Source organism: Xenia sp. Carnegie-2017, unplaced genomic scaffold (genome assembly GCF_021976095.1).
Source record: "Xenia sp. Carnegie-2017 unplaced genomic scaffold, XeniaSp_v1 HiC_scaffold_2, whole genome shotgun sequence".
NCBI lineage: Eukaryota > Metazoa > Cnidaria > Anthozoa > Malacalcyonacea > Xeniidae > Xenia > Xenia sp. Carnegie-2017.
The window spans coordinates 951,847-970,463 of record NW_025813482.1 but is presented as its reverse complement, the minus strand read 5'-3'; the positions used below and the strand labels follow the sequence as shown (position 1 = coordinate 970,463).

At 32.6% G+C, this 18,617-nt stretch overlaps 1 protein-coding gene across 3 annotated transcripts; it reads left to right on the top strand.

Annotated features, from left to right (window-relative positions):
* The first annotated feature begins 4,459 nt into the window (after nt 1–4,459).
* LOC124440723 lies at nt 4,460–18,394 on the top strand. Of its 3 annotated transcripts, XM_046991153.1 has the most exons (10): nt 4,460–4,563; nt 9,416–9,514; nt 10,719–10,817; nt 13,292–13,383; nt 14,437–14,539; nt 14,797–14,844; nt 15,888–16,075; nt 16,275–16,614; nt 17,851–17,906; nt 18,260–18,394. In XM_046991153.1, the coding sequence occupies exons 4-9, from the start codon at nt 13,294–13,296 to the stop codon at nt 17,895–17,897; spliced, it is 816 nt and encodes a 271-aa protein (XP_046847109.1). In that variant the 5' UTR covers nt 4,460–4,563; nt 9,416–9,514; nt 10,719–10,817; nt 13,292–13,293; the 3' UTR covers nt 17,898–17,906; nt 18,260–18,394. The 3 variants fall into 3 exon arrangements, with proteins under 3 accessions (XP_046847109.1, XP_046847110.1, XP_046847111.1); XM_046991154.1 differs by lacking the exon at nt 10,719–10,817; XM_046991155.1 differs by lacking the exons at nt 9,416–9,514; nt 10,719–10,817 and having other exon boundaries at nt 4,511–4,563.
* The last annotated feature ends 223 nt before the right edge of the window (nt 18,395–18,617 follow it).

Genomic DNA, 18,617 nt, shown 5'->3' with positions numbered 1-18,617 from the left:
ACCGTTAGCACACCGTCAATGGAATTATGCCTCCCTCAACTGAATGCTCAACTGAATGCTTACCGCTGTAAATAGAAGGAAAAGTTTTCAAAATCAAAAATTGGAAATCCTAATGAAGACAACGAGCTAACTGACAAAAAAAACTCAATCTCAACTGAATGCCTACGCAATAAGCAGAAGGGAAAATTCATCAAATCAAAAATTGACACTCCTGACGACCAAGATATAACTGACTAAAAAACCCATGATTATTCAGCTGCATCAACTGTTATCATTAGTGACTCAATGTTGAAACATGTAGATTAAAAAATGATCCCCTGGCAGCGAGAGGGAAATCTACCTGCCACTACTTCAGTGGTGCAAAAGTAAAGGACATTTTGCAAAAAGTCCGGGGGATCCCCCAAAACAAATATGGTACTAATATTATTCATGTTGGTACTAATTATCTTGCCAATAGTAGTGCTGATGAAGTTGCCACAGGTTTAGAAACCTTGATTGCAATTGCGAAGAAGATAGCATGTAAAGTAGGGATTTCAAGTGTTATAAAAAAATTTGATGGCAAGGTCTCATTAAATAAAATAGCTTTTTATAATTCTCTCATCTACAAATTATGCTCAAAACATAATGCTTCTTTTATAAATAATGAAAAAATTGGCAAAAATCACTTAAATGGCTCCAATCTCCACTGGAACAAATTGGGAAACCAATTTCTTGGTAGTGCTTTTTGCACCTTTATTAAACATATTATGCACACTCGTGGTAATGAAACACAGCTTACGACCCACCAGCCTTTTTTTCAAGGAACTGGGAGGAAGTCCAATGAATGGACAAACTATTTGAAATATTTAAAGAGACATCTAAGCATGTAATTAATCCAAATGACAAAAAAGTGAGTAGCGATTTTTCTAATTGTTTTAATCAGGTTCCCAAAAAAAGAGGTTTGAAAATGGCTTTTCTCGATATAGCCAGTCTTCCTATGAAGATTGACGAAGTACGGTTGTCTCAACCGTATAAGCACATCGACTTATTTGCGCTAAATGAAACCCGTCTTGATTCAACAATAACTAATAATATGATTAACATTAAGGGGTATGATGTAATAAGAAACGACAGGTCAAGAAACGGGAGTGGAGTTTGCCTATATTTACGTAGCTCCATAAACTACGTAATTAGAAAAGACCTTATCCCTTCTGACTTAGAGGCTGTTTGCATAGAAATTTCTTTACCAAACAGTCGACCATTCTTGGTCTCTACTATTTATCGCCCACCTAACTCTACTAATGATTTCTTTTTGCATTTTGAAGAATTAATCAAACAATTTGACGATCAAAATAAAGAATTATATATTTTTGGTGATCTTAACTGCGATATCCTTAAACAAGAACCTGATTCACCAACAAAGAAAATTATATCTTTATATTGTATCAACTGTCTCAACTTATTAATGAGGCCACGCGAGTAACGCTGTCAACCTCCACTCTTATTGATCATATAATAACTAATAGCCCAGACAATATTTCCCATTCTGGCGTCATACATAGTGGAATTTCTGACTATAAGTTGATATTTGCCGTTAGGAAAATTAACTTCTCAAAAAAGCAGATTGAAAATATAGTTGAAATTAGAAACATGAAAAATTTTAATAGTGAAAAATTTATTGAAGATTTAACTTATCAGTATTGGGAGCACATATTTTATTTTGCTGATAATGCGAACGACATGTGGAATTTATGGAAAAGCAGGAGAAGCAGGAGTAGACTCTGGAGGTATTGCAAAAGAATTTACAGATACTATTGTCCGTTGCAAACATCTTCATATCGGCAAAACTATTTGAAAATGTTGCTCCCTTTAACTCCACATTTCATGTCCAAAATGGAGACTTTCGCACCAGTGGTGAGATAGCTGCTGCATCTCTTGCAAAAGGTGAGTAACCACAAATCTTCTTGGGAAAATGTGCCTGAAATTGCATCTTTGCTGAAATTGATTTGACCAATGTTGATGATAAATATTCAACCGAAAAAGAAAAACTTTATGACATAAGACCTGACTGTACTAACTACTGTGATGTCATTTTGGATAATGGGATGCATCATTTTTTTCCATTTTTATAATTAATTTCATCATTGCTTTATCTGTAAATGAACAAAATATTTGCCTTGTATAGCAGGAATAAATGCTAAATAAACTGGCTATGCTACAAATTGTGGATGAGGTATAACAGCTGTGCATACATACACTGCCAACCACTATATCATACTGTTACGTTTTTGGTGCAAAGCAAAATTTAGAAAGTTTGTGGAGGTAATATTCCCGAGCAGCCTTTAGCTTTGAAAATACTAGTTATGCATGTACGGAATTACATTGCATTGTTATATTTTTCCATACATGATCAACAATCTATGTTCATCAATCTGCCTCATTTTATGCGGCCCATATATTATGTGTTTTCCAAAGTCTAAAGTCGATTCAGAGCAGGTCTATATGTTATTGAAGTGATTACAAAGTATGTAGAGTGACTTTTATGAGTTTGTTGACATTAAATTTGCTGTCTACTGTTTTTCCGCCAACCACCCTGAAAGAAGCCACTGTTGAGCCCATTCACGATGATATTAAAATAACCAACGATGGTGAAGAAACTGATGCATTTTCGGTACAATATTTTCATTTTCTTTTACTATTCCAGGACTATTGCATTGTTTAACAATATGCTTTGACACTCTATAAAGTTTGATTGTTATCTTATTCAATGCAAAATAACTAGGTAAAACATGAAATGTGTGTGAGATGTGCATACTGATTGCTAAAGTCGTTTTCCAATTAACGACTAAGTGCTTTTACGAATAAACGTTGTTGCAAGAGTGCATACTGTTGTTAAAGAATTACAAAAAGCAAGCAGTTATAATTCAAATATTGTTATTTAAATATAGACATGCATGGTTCTGTGTCGTATGTGGGTTTAAACAAGTGTCATTTACACACAAAAGTATCATGACATTTGATACATCTCATCTTTAACAAGAAAACCGTTATATCTAGCTCAAGCAACGCCATTATTTGTCATCTTTAAGTTCAACCACATCTTTAAAGTCAATGACAGCTCCATCCCACAAATCCTTGTTTATATAATCAGTATATCATTATATAATACACTTTGTCTTTGTCAGTTAACGCACCAAAATTCCATTACATTATCATCATCACACCCTTGAACACCCGTATACCATTCATTTTTGAAATCGACGCCCCAAGTTATCTCGTTAATTCCCTGGATTTCATTCTCCCAAACTCATTTTTGTCTCCTAGACTAACGTTGTGTGCCGTAAAAATGCAAAAAAGAGAAGGGACAGAGTGCATACTGTTCCTTTTTTTGCTAATATGGGCGTGTTAGAGTCAAAAAAATAAATGCATTCCCTCCCAGATAGTACCAAAACATCCGTCGACTAAAAAAGGCACGATGGCATATGAATGGCATTTGGAACCTTGGTATGATAAAAAGTACATATTAATCTTAAAAGGTTGAATTTTGAAATGGTCCTCATCTTGTATGCTCGTGTTATCCGGAAACACAAGTGGCAATAACTGTAGCTATAAGTGGAAAAAAACTTTGATACTTACTTTGTCTTCCCTGGAGTTAAAGTAAAAATCCTAAAAACACTGTGCACTGAGGGTCTTTAACAAACAGAAAAATTGTCGATGTTTTAGACACTAGGTACTAATTCCTGAAAGACAAAAATATAAAATATTCTTATAAAAAACCTTGGGCTATCTGGAAAGCCATGATTCGTGCCATGCCTCTTACCATTTGAATTGTGTATATGGAGTATCCATTGTTTGGCAATTGTTCGGTAACACAACACAAAGCTCAAGACTTTTTAGTAGGGCCGGTTCTTTTAGAAAAATCTGTTAATTAATTGGAGTACTTCATGCAATTTTTCATTCCATCTGCGTTTATCATGCAATCCATATGTGATTCTGCCATTTATCAAAAAATCTGATCAGATTGAATCATTCCAATTTCTTAGAAAAACATGTTAACTCAATCATAAGATATATAATTATCAGTTGTTCAGTAAGATATATTTTGCTGGGTTTGCTACTTTCTAAATGATGACACTTGACAAGTGTTTTGCATTATACCTTTGATCCATAAACTAATTAAACTATTTTGCGCTATTATATTTGGTGTACATGTTGTGCTTGCCTACAGCAAAATTTGACTTTTAAAAACAAAATGTTTTGTTGCACATACCACTGTAACCCAGTTTTTAACACAAATAAATATGTTTTTAGTTCAATTATTGATGTATACCTTCCTGGAGGTATTTAAAATAAATGTTTGTCCAATTAACTTCTCGCTATCCAATGGTTATTGAAATACAAAACCATTGATTGTTTTCAGAAGAAATTTAAAATTCAAATTTCCACGTGATTTCCATGTAATAATATACGTCCTTTCAATTTTCAGTCTACAAAACCTAACGACGTGTCAATTTGTCGACTCATTTCTTGTGGTAATCTCAGCAGTCAACACATTCTGAAAATCAAGCACATATTCGGTTTCAGGTAAATTACTTAATTCATGTTATTTTTATTTTCTTTTGTAAAAGTAAATAATATGTAATCTTACTCCATGTCATCTATATATAAGAGTATGGTGTAACTTTTATTGCTAGCCAAATGCTTGAGCTAGATAGACATTTTCTAAGCTTTTATTGTGCTTTTCATTCAACAGTCTTTAACTTTTATTTATGTATATGTAATATTTTTCATCGCATCTAAAATTTTTTGATTGCCACTGCTTTACATCATTATAAATGTTCAAGAAAATGCTCTCAGTGTTTTACGCACGTTTTTGCTTCACACATTGACTGCATGCATGAGGAAAGAAATCATCTTTCGTAAAAATTAGCTAAGGTTATTTTGACTTTCTTGGACCTCAAAAGTATATTGTGAATCTGCGTTGACGAGTTATAACCCTTTTTCTCTAATGGCAACTTAAGTTTGTAAATTTCTCATCGCAAATCAGAATGCCTGTCGTTTAACAATTAATTGAATATAATTAAATGAAGATATGATCTTCGCACTTTGCATGACAATTTAAGTCAAGTGCAAAGTGCGAAGATCATATCTTCATTTAATTTCAAACACCGCACTGCATATAATATTCTTTGATAATTGAATATAATTATCCAGTATTTCCTTCAGCAGAGAATTTTTCGTTTGCTGAAGGAAGGTATTTTTAAACATTCGAAACACCAATCAAAACGAAGTTTACCAGAGAACGTAATACGTAAATTAACAACACTCTCGAGAAATCAGTAAACCAAAGCAATCTGGTTTTGTTTATTGTATATAACGAAAAGCTCTTGTAGAGAAATTTGAATAACGAATTTGAGATGAACTACGATTCACGTTTATTGTACACTGAGGCATTCTGCTGATTTACTTCTTGGCCTGAAAGATTTAAACTCGAAATCATTCGTCATATGTTTCTAAGCAACCGACCAATATCTTGCAGATACTATTCATGATAGTTAAACAGGTCATACCTTAAATAAACCACATCGGTTCTTATGAGGTGCGAATAACTCATTACAAAGGCTAATGTAGCTAATTGAGGCTTAGCATATTCTTTTCAGATACAGCATTTAAAAAAATTCGTGTTTGATATATGATTTTGAAGTTTTAAATCAAAAATCCAACAGTTGACAGATTTTCAGTATTATTTTATTATTTTAAGCATATTCTCCTACTTTGAAGTTTAGACATGTAACTAAAGCACGCGTGGAAGCACGCACGTTTCTTTTTCTTACTCAAAGCATACTATATGCAACATTGCAAATGTAAATATTGTTTGCAAGCGATGCTTCAACCCAGTTTTTAAATGTTAGATGTGATCTTCAAATGTCTTTAAAGTTAGAAAGTTACTTCATTTTGTAACGAATGTTTGTCGTGTGAACAATTAATTAAAATATACTTATTTCGGTCAGCAATTAGTGTTTCAGTTGCTGAAGGAAGTTTGGACATATTTTCAAACAACCAATCGCAAGCTGAATACCCTCAACAAATCAGTGCACAGGAACAAATACATAAATAACAATGACTCCATCGTTGTTGCTGAGATACACTTGTCGACGAAATTAACAAAAAAAATGGAGATGAGCTACAGTTCACGCTTATCATTTACTACATCGTTCTGCAAATGTAGGACTTGACAAAGTAAAAGTAAACGATAGAAAATTGCAATCAGAATTTGAAATAATGGGCACTTCCAGCCAACTGTGTCGTTAGAAGATGAGAATATTTCTCAACTGTGGCTAACATCCACGACTTTTTGCCAACTCTCCAACCACAAAAATAAGCCATTCAAATCGCCTAGATAGGTAAACTTTCGCCAAAAATCACACGAACATAATATTATTTTGAAATAATTCGCATGCCTGCAAATAAAACAAAATGTAGGCAATTATACAAAGATAGATTACTAATCAATCTATTGTTTGTGTCTATCATGACCAAGACAAAATTGTTCGTTCTCAATTTGATTTTAGCTTCTGGTTGATTAAATCTAAAATTGCCTTTACACCGACGCATTTACTGAAATAAGTACTCGATGCCACTGTTAATTTATTATTCAAATGTGCAGGAACAAAACAAAATATATTTAATAATATAAGCTACATAATAAGTGTTGTCCAAAAATATTCGGTATCGAGCAGAACATAATAAGAATTAGCATACAATAAGAAGTGCTTACTAGATCATGTGACTAGTGCCATGATCAGATATCTAATACTTAGCTTATTACACATATAATGTATTGTCATTCCTAACACTTGAGGATATCATTATTAAACAAGACTAAAGTTAATTGACTTCAGAAACTCCCAATTGCTCTCCGAATTTTATAAATTGTTCCTTGGATAGACTTTTGGTCATGATGTCAGCTAACATTTGATCTGTAGGGCAGTACTTCACATCAATTGACTCATTCCCAACTTTCTCTCGAATAAAGTGAAATGCAATGTCAATATGTTTTGTGCAGTTATAAAACTTAGCATTTTTGGATAGTTCGATAGCTCCCCGGTTATCTTCATAAATGACCAATGATTTTTCTGATCTTACATTCATATCCTGTAGGAGTATCTTCAACCACACAATTTCTTGTGTAGCTTAAATTAGTGCAACGTATTCAGCTTCGGTTAAAAACCTTGCAACATACGTTTCACTTTTGCTAAACCAACTTACGGTGCTTCCTTTAACTTGAAACACATACCCAGATATTGATCTTTTGGTATCCAAGTCGTTTCCCCATTCAGCATCAGAATATCCGATGATCATTTGCTTTTCTTCATTAGCTTTAAATACTAGACTATGATTAATACTCTTTTAATATATCTTAAAACTCTTTTTACTCCTTTGAAATGTTCCATTCCAGGTCTAGACAGGTATTTTGCCATATTTCCAACTGCACTTGCTAAATCGGGACGTGTTGCAGTAGAAACATATGTAAGGCATACGATCATCTTTTTGTATTCTTGAACATTAATGGCTTTTCATCTTCGGGTAATGCACAAAACTGTTTTCCTGCTTCCATTGGTGTACTGACAGGTTTACAATTTTCCATTTGAAACATCTTGAGAATACCTTCAAGATATTTTGGTTGGTTAATGGTCAGCTTTCTTGACTTCCGGTCACGTTTAACTACCAAGCCAAGGACATAGTTCACTTCACCCAATTCTTGAGCTTTAAATCGTTTGCCAATTAATAACTTTTCTTTATTTAACATATCAATATTGTTAGAGAAAAGTGAAATATCATCTACATGAATGAACAAAATTGATTCTTCCATCCTTTGCTTTGATCGATTTCACATACAAACATTTGTCTGAATCGGCTTTTTTGTATTCACCTGTCTTCAAGTAATGGTCTATAGCGGAATTCAAGCATCGAGCCGCTTGTTTTAAGCCATACAAACTTTTTTTCAGTTTGCACACATGATTAGGATTACCTTTATCAACATACCCATCTGGTTGACGCAAGTAAATCTCTTCGTTGAGATCTCCTTGTAAAAACGCTGACTTTACGTCCATCTGATGAACTTCCCAATCCAGAGAGTTAGCCAGAGCAAGTAAAGACCTCATTGAAGTGTTCGGTACCACAGACAAGAATACCTCATGGAAATCACATCCCTCAGCTTGCAAGTGTCCTTGGGCTACCAGACGCGCTTTGAATTTTTCAATCAATCCATCAACATTCTGTTGACTTTGAAAACCCACTTACTTCTAACTACACTCTTTCTACTGGGTAAAGCTACCAGTTTCCACGTTTTATGCTCCATCAGTGAAGAAATATATTCAGCATCAGTGGCTTCAATTCATTCCTTTTTCTGATCACATGACCATGCTTCATTAAAGTTTCTGGGTTCATTAATATCTGCTGTGAGATCATCTGCAAAAAATACTCCTTATAAATATTATCTTCTCTTACAGCTAGATCATCATTTTCCACGCTATCATCATCAGTTTGCATGACGGGTGTCTGCATCTCAAATGTATTATCAGTGTTTGAATTTTTATTGTCAAAAGTTGTAAAACTTTCATTCATCAAAAATTATACCTCGGTTCTTGATGAATGACTTTGTTTTTGGATTGTACAACTTGAATCCTTTTGTACCTTCAGGGTAACCCACAAATATACATTTTGATGATTTAGCCTCTAACTTCCTTTTGATATTAGGAATATGGGCATAAGCTAAACAACCAAATACCTTCAATTTGGATCATGCCAAATTTTTTTAGAAAAGCATATTATTACTAAAAATTATTAAATTAATTTGTTTATAAGATATATCTTTGGAATTATCATTATCAGTTGGTCAGTAAGATATATTTTGTTGTTTTTCCTACTTTCGAAATGATGATATTTGACAAATGTCAAGCATTATACCTTTGATCAATACAGCAAATTATTTTTACGTAATTATATGTCAGGTGTTGTGCTTGCCTACAACAAATATAATTTTTAAGCACGAAGCGTTTTGTTGCACATACCATTGTACTTTTCTACCCCACTTTTTAAAACAAGTATTTTTTTTTGAATTCAAGTATTAAGCTATACCCTGCCTGGGAGATGTCAAATAAATGTGTGCCCAACTAACTTTTCGTTGTTGAATGGTTATTGAAGTACAAAACCATTGGTTGTTTTAAGAAAAAATGTAAAATTCAAATTTCCACGTGATGCCCCTCTAAAAATACATGCTTTAAAGTGCAATGAATATGGAAGGTCACATAGCAAAAAGCCACCCTTGTCTAATGGTTATTTACGTGCAAAGCTATTGGTTGTTTTCAGAAGAAATATAAAATTCAAATTTCCACGTGATGCCCCTCTAAAAATCCGTCTATTCAATTTTCAGTCTACAAAACCTAATAGCGTGTCACTTTGTCGACGCATTTCTTGTGGTAATCTCAGCAGTCAACACATTCTAAAAATTCAAGCACATATTCGGTTTCAGGTAAATTACTTCATGGTATTTTTGTAATTTTCTTTTGTAAAACTAAATAATTTGTAATCTTATTCTATGTCATCTATATACTTATATTGTTAGTCAAATGCTTAATTGTGCTAGATAAACACCATGAAAGCTATAATTGTGTTTTTCATTCAACAGTCTGTGAAAACATTTTCTTGAACATTTATAATGAAATAAAGTAGTGACAATCAGAAAATTTTAGATTCGATGAAAAATATTGCATTAAACATAGATAAAATTAAGTATTTTATGCACGTTTATGCTTCACACATTGACTGCATGCATGACTAAATAAATTGCCTAATGTATTCTAATGCCACGTCGAACATATTCTTTTAAAAGAATGGTATCATTTATGGCATCACTCTCGCAATAACTCTCTATCTTTTGGCTGTTTTCTTTCCGTAAAAAATGCGTGGTGCACTATTGTACGCAACGATGTATTAGAAAGGCGAAAAAACTAATGTTAAACTTCATTAATCCAAAGTACGGCAAAATATTAGTTTTGCATAAAGTGTGCCGACCAAAGAATGATCCCTACAATATCCTACGAGTACACTATATAATTCATATCCATTTGAATTTTATATGATCCTAGGTAATCTATGCCTAATAGTAATTACTGTTTTCTCCTTTTTCGTACTGCTGACTATGCGGAACACTTTCTTGCCTATTCAAACCTCAAACACCCCAATATTAAGTTTACGAGTGAAATCGAACAAATGGAAAACTTCCATTTCTTGACATCACTATTCATCGCTCTAATGGAAAGTTCTTCACGTCCATATACAGAAAACCTACGTTCACTGCTCACTAAAACTCCTTATTTAATTTGACATAGACGAAAGTGCATGGAATTTGAAAAGTTCTTTTGTCTACTTCAATCAGAACAAAATCACATAAAGCAGCTCTTTTAGATAAACATCATTGCTAAAATTTTTTCGTCAGTAATCTTTATAGAAAATGCAGTTCTAATGTTATAATTCGCTTCAAAAACACAAACTGAAGAAAATCGTGACCTAATTAACATGTTTGAAATTGCAATGAATCTGGAAGGTCACATAACAAAAAGCCACCCTTGTCTAATGGTTATTTACGTGCAAAGCCATTGGTTGTTTTCAGAAGAAATATAAAATTCAAATTTCCACGTGATGCCCCTCTAAAAATACGTCTATTCAATTTTCAGTCTACAAAACCTAATAGCGTGTCCCTTTGTCGACGCATTTCTTGTGGTAATCTCAGCAGTCAACACATTCTAAAAATTCAAGCACATATTCGGTTTCAGGTAAATTACTTCATGATATTTTTGTAATTTTCTTTTGTAAAACTAAAAATTTGTAATCTTATTCTATGTCATCTATATACTTATATTGTTAGCCAAATGCTTAATTGTGCTAGATAAACACCATGAAAGCTATAATTGTGTTTTTCATTCAACAGTCTGTGAAAACATTTTCTTGAACATTTATAATGAAGTAAAGCAGTGACAATCAGAAAATTTTAGATTCGATGAAAAATATTGCATTAAACATAGATAAAATTAAGTATTTTATGCACGTTTATGCTTCACACATTGACTGCATGCATGACTAAATAAATTGCCTAATGTATTTTTATGCCACGTCGAACATATTCTTTTAAAAGAATGGTATCATTTATGGCATCACTCTCGCAATAACTCTCTATCTTTTGGCTGTTTTCTTTCCGTAAAAAATGCGTGGTGCACTATTGTACGCAACGATGTATTAGAAAGGCGCAAGAACTAATGTTTATCTTCACTAACCAAAGTACGGCCAAATATTAGTTTTGCATAAAGTATGCCAACAAAAGAATAATCCCTACAATATCCAACGAGTACACTATATAATTCATATCCATTTGAATTTTATATGATCCTAGGTAATCTATGCCTAATAGTAATTACTGTTTTCTCCTTTTTCGTACTGCTGACCATGCGGAACTCTTTCTTGCCTATTCAAACCTCAAACACCCCAATATTAAGTTTACGAGTGAAATCGAACAAATGGAAAACTTCCATTTCTTGACATCACTATTCATCGCTCTAATGGAAAGTTCTTCACGTCCATATACAGAAAACCTACGTTCACTGCTCACTAAAACTCCTTATTTAATTTGACATAGACGAAAGTGCATGGAATTTGAAAAGTTCTTTTGTCTACTTCAATCAGAACAAAATCACATAAAGCAGCTCTTTTAGATAAACATCATTGCTAAAATTTTTTCGTCAGTAATCTTTATAGAAAATGCAGTTCTAATGTTGTAATTCGCTTCAAAAACACAAACTGAAGAAAATCACGACCTAATTAACATGGTTTAAAGTTTAATGAATCTGGAAGGTCACATAGCAAAAACTCCCCCTTGACTAAAGGTTATTTACGTGCAAAGATATTGGTTGTTTTCAGAAGAAATTTAAAATTCAAATTTCCACGTGATGCCCCTCTAAAAATACGTCTATTCAATTTTCAGTCTACAAAACCTAATAACGTGTCACTTTGTCGACGCATTAACAGTCTGTGAAAACATTTTCTTGAACATTTATAATGAAGTAAAACAGTGACAATCAGAAAATTTTAGATTCGATGAAAAATATTGCATTAAACATAGATAAAATTAAGTATTTTACGCACGTTTATGCTTCACACATTGACTGCATGCATGACTAAATAAATTGCCTAATGTATTCTAATGCCACGTCGAACATATTCTTTTAAAAGAATGGTATCATTTATGGCATCACTCTCGCAATAACTCTCTATCTTTTGGCTGTTTTCTTTCCGTAAAAAATGCGTGGTGCACTATTGTACGCAACGATGTATTAGAAAGGCGCAAGAACTAATGTTTATCTTCACTAACCAAAGTACGGCCAAATATTAGTTTTGCATAAAGTATGCCAACAAAAGAATAATCCCTACAATATCCAACGAGTACACTATATAATTCATATCCATTTGAATTTTATATGATCCTAGTTTATCTATAGCAAATAGTAATGACCACAATAAAGAAAATAAGTTAGAAGATTGTCATTATTCATGTGTTCAAAATTGTATTGTTTTTGCAGTAAGAAAACAGAAAGAAAATTTGAAAATAGACTGATGATTTTGCGTCTCTTTTGTCAAATAAAGGCCTTTGAAAATTTTTTAATGCATTCATTAAGCACATGCAAGCGGCCTTGATTTATTACCTCTCCTAAAAAGATAATTTAATTAATATTGTATTCCAACGTTAAGAATTGAAGCAATTATATTGGTCGAAACCTTTGAGCTAGAGAAGCACAGAATGATGTTGACAGAAAGTTTCTATTTTTGACAAGGAGAAACAAATGGCGCGATTGTTTGAATATTTACCTGAATATATTGCTGACTAGGCAGAATGAAGATCTTGAAAATGACTAAGTTAAAGCGGTCGATGCACTTCGGCAATAAAAGAAGAAAAAAACTCTGTTTGATAATGTAGAAGGAAAGAAAAATGAACTATTTGCCTGAATAATTCCAGCATTTTTTGCGATTTCATAGTATGAAACAAAATGGATTACATTTGACTGTTATCTGTTCCGATTTATGATCTGACGTCGTGTTAAGTCCCGTCAGCTCGTGGCAGATTATTTTGTTATTATCCTAAATGAAGTCACACTGTGTATCTATAACCGTAAAAACAACAGTTAAAAAAAATCTATTTGTCAATAATTTTATAAAAATGAGCATGTATTAAAATTTGTTTCTATACCAATTCATGTAGACATGGTGCTGTTTCCTACAATCATTATCACCTGTTTCATTTTCTTTTCATCTTATGCTGACAATCGACTCAAGTGTGACTGTACCCTGACGGTAGAGAAATAATCGTTTTTGTTGTATGATTTATGTGCATTTTAATGCGATTGATTCATTGCATGACTTCGTTTTGGCAAACATGGAAAATTTTTGTAAAGAAAACTCACTATTTCCCTTAAAACAAACATTATAAGTTTATAAGATATAACTTATATTTTGCATGGACTTTGGCCATCATAATGAAAGAACTGATCTTTCAATTTTAAAAACTGGAACTAGCTGGTCTCTATGCAATGTTTCAAATTCACAGTTTTTATTTGCTATTTTTTGTGTTAGTGCTGTTAGTGCCATGTCAATAACTTTGTTAAAGTTTAAGCCATTATTTAGTTAAATGAATAACTGAAAATTATAGATAGTTATTAGTTTAGGGTTGCCACATTTCCAGTAAGTGTGTTTAAAATACTCGTTTGTGTTAGCGATAAAGGTTGCATACTCCCTGAAAAAATGGGTTGTAGCACGTTCTGGAAAGGACTTAGCTATGCATTGCCTGTGACTGTGTTTCATAGAACAGCTTTATCTTGATCAAGTATAACTTTTCCTCCCTCTCCCACTTAGACGTCTCAAATGTGCACAATATATTTATCACAAACAAAACATTTTGCCACATGTAAAACAAAATTTAAGGTCGTTTCAAAGCTTGAATATATTTTTCTTCTGAGTTTCCTTGTTTCTTTTAAGACTTTTACAAAAAAATTATTAGCGACTATTTTGCCTTATAAGTATCGAAAATATTTTGTAAAATCTGTAAGGTGTTATTTCTCTATTTCCGAGTATTAGATAAAAAGTCCACACCAAAAATGATATAGTTATAATATTTATTGCATTGGGTTGCAGAAAAAATACACGATCAAAATCACGTTGAATTAAATTTTACTTATGGTTTTGAGGAGAATTTCTTTTGGGATTTTTAGAATATTCTAGTACTTATTTAGATACAACTTACTTATTTAGATACAACTAAGTTCTTATTTTTCAAAATATTTGCGAAAATGTTATTGCTGTTCAAAAATTATTAACATTTGCTATGGTGTAATGATTTAACTGTTTCAGTATGGTAGCATAAAGTCACCAGGAAAGTCTTGCTTTGACATTCTTATGAAAAGATCAGAAAGCTGTCTTCCCGATGGCATCTATTGGATATCTCTAGAAAACAGTAAGATGTTAAATGTCAAGTTATAATCTACTATCATTGTTCATTGAAAACAAAATTATTAGAGTTCAAAAAAAAACTTTAAAATTGCTCTTTAACACATACGTGCAATTTTTTTAAAATTCACACCACAGAGTTTATGTTCTTCTAGGCGTTTTGTTTGCAGTAAACTAATTGGCATATAATCTGTTCATAATATTTTAATCTGTTTACGAAACATAAGTTCAACTACAGACTTAAACGACCTTTTTATATTTTAGCAAATAGGAAAAATGCATTTCCAGTGTTTTGTGACATGAAATCCGGAGGTATGGTATTGATTTTAACTATGACACGTTTCCTTTTATCTCCGGGATGTATAGTATAGAAAGAATGACTCAAAATATTTTATTTATTATTTCCGAAAAAAGACAAAAATATGCATCAGCAATTTGATCGAGACAACTTCATCTTCGTTTGGTCGACAAACTTGTCGTTTTCTTGACTTAAGTAAAAAACTGACCGTCACATAGCTATATGTGTGATAGTTTAAATTTGATGCTCTTTTACATAATTTCATTTTTTGAAGTTTTCACAAGATCAATCTTCTGGTCTGTTGTACAAGTCCTTGAGTGATTTAGATGAAGTGTATTGAAAGTATTGTCACAAATTTCACAGATCACTAAATTGTGGAAAGCGACACTTACAATTTGATATATTTGTTCATTAGAGCTGCACAGAATCTTCTTTAAACTTCTAAGGGGCAGTTCACATGAGCCCAGCTAAACGGGATTCAGCGAGGCGCGAAATGAATTTGAGATATTGAAAGGAGTAAAAACTTGAAACGCAAAACTTACAACCTTTCTTATAAGTCATGAGTCATTTTAGTTGTAATTTTCAAATCTGGCCAAATTATTTGTTTTCATTTTAAAGGTTTTGTGAATTTGCAAATTCAGAACATAGAGAAATTGCTTAAATAAGTTTTTTGTTGTGAAGGAAGTAATCTTTTCCATTTGCTAAAATGATTAAATGCTTCACTGAATCCAGGCTACCCGGGCTCATATTAACAGGCCCTACGAGCCGGTCGTTTTCAATAGTTGTACGCGTCGCGTATGATGATTTTGCCTGTGAGCAACAACGGCCTCTAGAGGGTTAAAATTCATTGTAATTCGATAAGATTTTTTTGACTGTACTTGGTGTTGAAAAAAACAACAGAAAAATATACTTACGTCTTGAATCTTATCTCAAACGTCAACATATATTCACTAAACTTAGCAGTTTTTTTCAGCCGTCGTTATAGCGTTCAATGTAGGAATAATGTTAAATTACAGTCGACAAAAGAGATGTCATTCCTAACCATGTCTTCTGTTAGGCTATACAATGGCTTTCAAGGTTGTTTCGGGAGGCAACCAATTAACAAGTATTGGTAAATTTTGGAAACAGACGTCACCTTCACATGAAACAAGTTTAGAAGCTCTTAACAAATTTAAATCATTTACGGGACTTTATAAAAATCGAATTGTCAACCCAACTAATTGGAACAAAGTAAAGCCTAGTGAGGTAAATATATAATCAACATAATGATGATGTTTCACTTGTGAAAATGATGTGCAAGCCCCGATATATAAGCAAATATAAACACGTCGACTCATAGTGTTAATGCCGTCTAACAAGTAGTTACACCATACCATCCTAAGCTGGAACTAGAAAATTAAGCAAAAACAAACTGATATGGGTTTTTTCTTTCTTCTCTCATTAGGTGCGTTTTGTGCTGTACAAAGATGGCTTAGAACAACTGGTCTTAAAGTTCAAAAGTGAACATTGCAGCTACATGAACTGGTTTACAAAGCAGAACCTCGTGCAATCACCATGGCATGATATAACATCGTCTACATTTAACTACTTTACAATCGTAGGACCTTGCTGGAGTGGAAGATGTCGTGATTTTCATATAAATCACTTCTATGGAGGTTGTCCCAAGGATGATGGTTGGCTAAGCATTGGAAACACTTTTCCAGGATGCGCCTGGGAAAAAAGATTTTCAGGAACATCATTCATTTACAGCAAAATTGGGCGGCATCAGAATTACAACGAATACAGTAAGTTGTAGAAGTTGATTTTTCATATCATATCTGTGCAATGGCAGCGAAAATACTCTTAATATGAATAAAAAAAACTGTTCCCAAATTTTGCTACCCTTTCATACCAGATTTACGTTTGAAGTTTGCAGTATTTGAAAAATTGCTTCGAGTTATAGGTAGCAAAAAAATCATAAAATTTTCCATCAATTTTTTTAGTAGCTTGCAATTTCTAATCAGCTTTTTAATTAGCTAAATTCCTTTTCAAAACCTGGTTGTTGCAGCAAATTTTTGTACTGACTTCAACAAGTACCGGCCTACAGTATTTCCAATTGTGACGTAAGGGGTCAAAAATGTGTGTTACTCAACTTCTCGAAAGACTAATTTTTATTTTGATAATACTGTAGTGTAGTTAATACAATTTAAGCACAGAAAATTGAAATCAAAGAGATAAACTTGCAAGAATAATTTCATAGAACTTCTGTATTATATTTTCCCTTATTAATAGTTAATGAAAAAATAATTTAACTACATCAAGCAATTGAGAGTCAAACAGTAATCGACATACAACATCGTTGTATTGATACATTGATGCCTAACTTCATCTACTTAACAATTCTAAGTACAATTGCACTTTGCATGAACATTTATAATTTAAAAATTAAACGAGACTTACCTGTAAGTTGAAGTTTGATTGTAATTCTACGAGTTATTGGACAAGGAAAGTAAGGAGTCATTTCAGATTTGCGCACGCAGATCGAGGAATCATTTTTTAACGCTACGAGTGATTTCATTAGCATCCATACAATTAGGTCGGGTTCAATCTAATTTTTTCACCAAAAAACTATTAGGTGACCCTCCAGTGTAATAATGGGTGAGTGACTCCTTAGTTTCCTTTTCCAATAACTCATAGAATTACAATCAAACTTCAACTTACAGATAAGTCTTGTTTAATTTTTAAATTCTATTTCGTCATTGGACTGCATCACTAAGGAGTCATGTGAGATTTTCAAAGTGTTGTTTTTTCTTTTGTAATGGTTTATTATAGTCTTTATGAAAAGTTGAAGCATTGCTCCACCAAGCCGCTTCCATAATTGCCTCTATTGAAACCCTTAAAAAAAGTAGATATTTCTCGGTGTCGTTTCAAATTTTCGTTTTGGAACCATTTAGTTTCGTTTACAATATGTTAAACATTTGCTAATAATTACCAATTACACGAAGTACTCATAAACTTAAATATATATTATGTTTACATAGGTTCGTTCTCTGGAGATTCCGATGTTTTGGCTATTTTTGTGCGTTGATTTCCTCAGGTAAAGTTTTAATCATAGCTGTAAAATAAAATTTTCTTTTCGCCTTTAGGAAGACGCTAAAATGGTCTGTGTAGCTAAAAGATAGCTTTGTTTTTATTGCCAACTTATAATGAGCTTTAAATCTTAGCTCTGGACAACTGACTTTAAAAGTGATGAAAATTTTTTTCTTTGAATTTTGAAAATATTTTGCTTAATCATCATCCGATTTGGTAAAAATGACAACACAATAAATGCAATGGCTTTTGTATCGGACAATTTAAATAATAAACAGTGTTACTATATTGTCATAAAATGGAATTCTAAAGAATTATTATTACATTACAAACGCTATTAAACTCGCTTTCTATTTCTAGGCAACCGAGAAGTCATTTTTTGAGGAGTCCCTTTGTCTTTTGTTGTATTGAGTTCGTTCATGCCAGTTTAAGTATTTGCATGATTTGAATATAACTTTATGTAGTTATCATGAAATAAATGATGTTTGAAGCATATGTACGTCTACATTGTCTATACTTATAATTCCCAACTTCGTGTGTGTAATATGGATATTCAAATGATAAATTTGGCTTCACGTACATGCCAGTCAGCAGTTTCTTTTTGCATCTCTGGGAAAATTAAATTTTTTGGATGTTTTTTAAGCAAATTTTATGTGTTTCGTTGTGGCCCCTGATGATGTCGTGGCCAATATGAAGCATTTTACCGTATATTTATAAG

What these genes read in the sequence shown, in the direction of transcription:
- LOC124440723 (XM_046991154.1), top strand. Translation starts at nt 13,294, where the DNA reads ATGGTGCTGTTTCCTACAATCATTATCACCTGTTTCATTTTCTTTTCA. An exon ending in AGTGTGACTGTACCCTGACG is followed by an intron (nt 13,384 to 14,436) that starts GTAGAGAAATAA and finishes TAACTGTTTCAG; the next exon opens with TATGGTAGCATAAAGTCACC. An exon ending in TTGGATATCTCTAGAAAACA is followed by an intron (nt 14,540 to 14,796) that starts GTAAGATGTTAA and finishes TTTATATTTTAG; the next exon opens with CAAATAGGAAAAATGCATTT.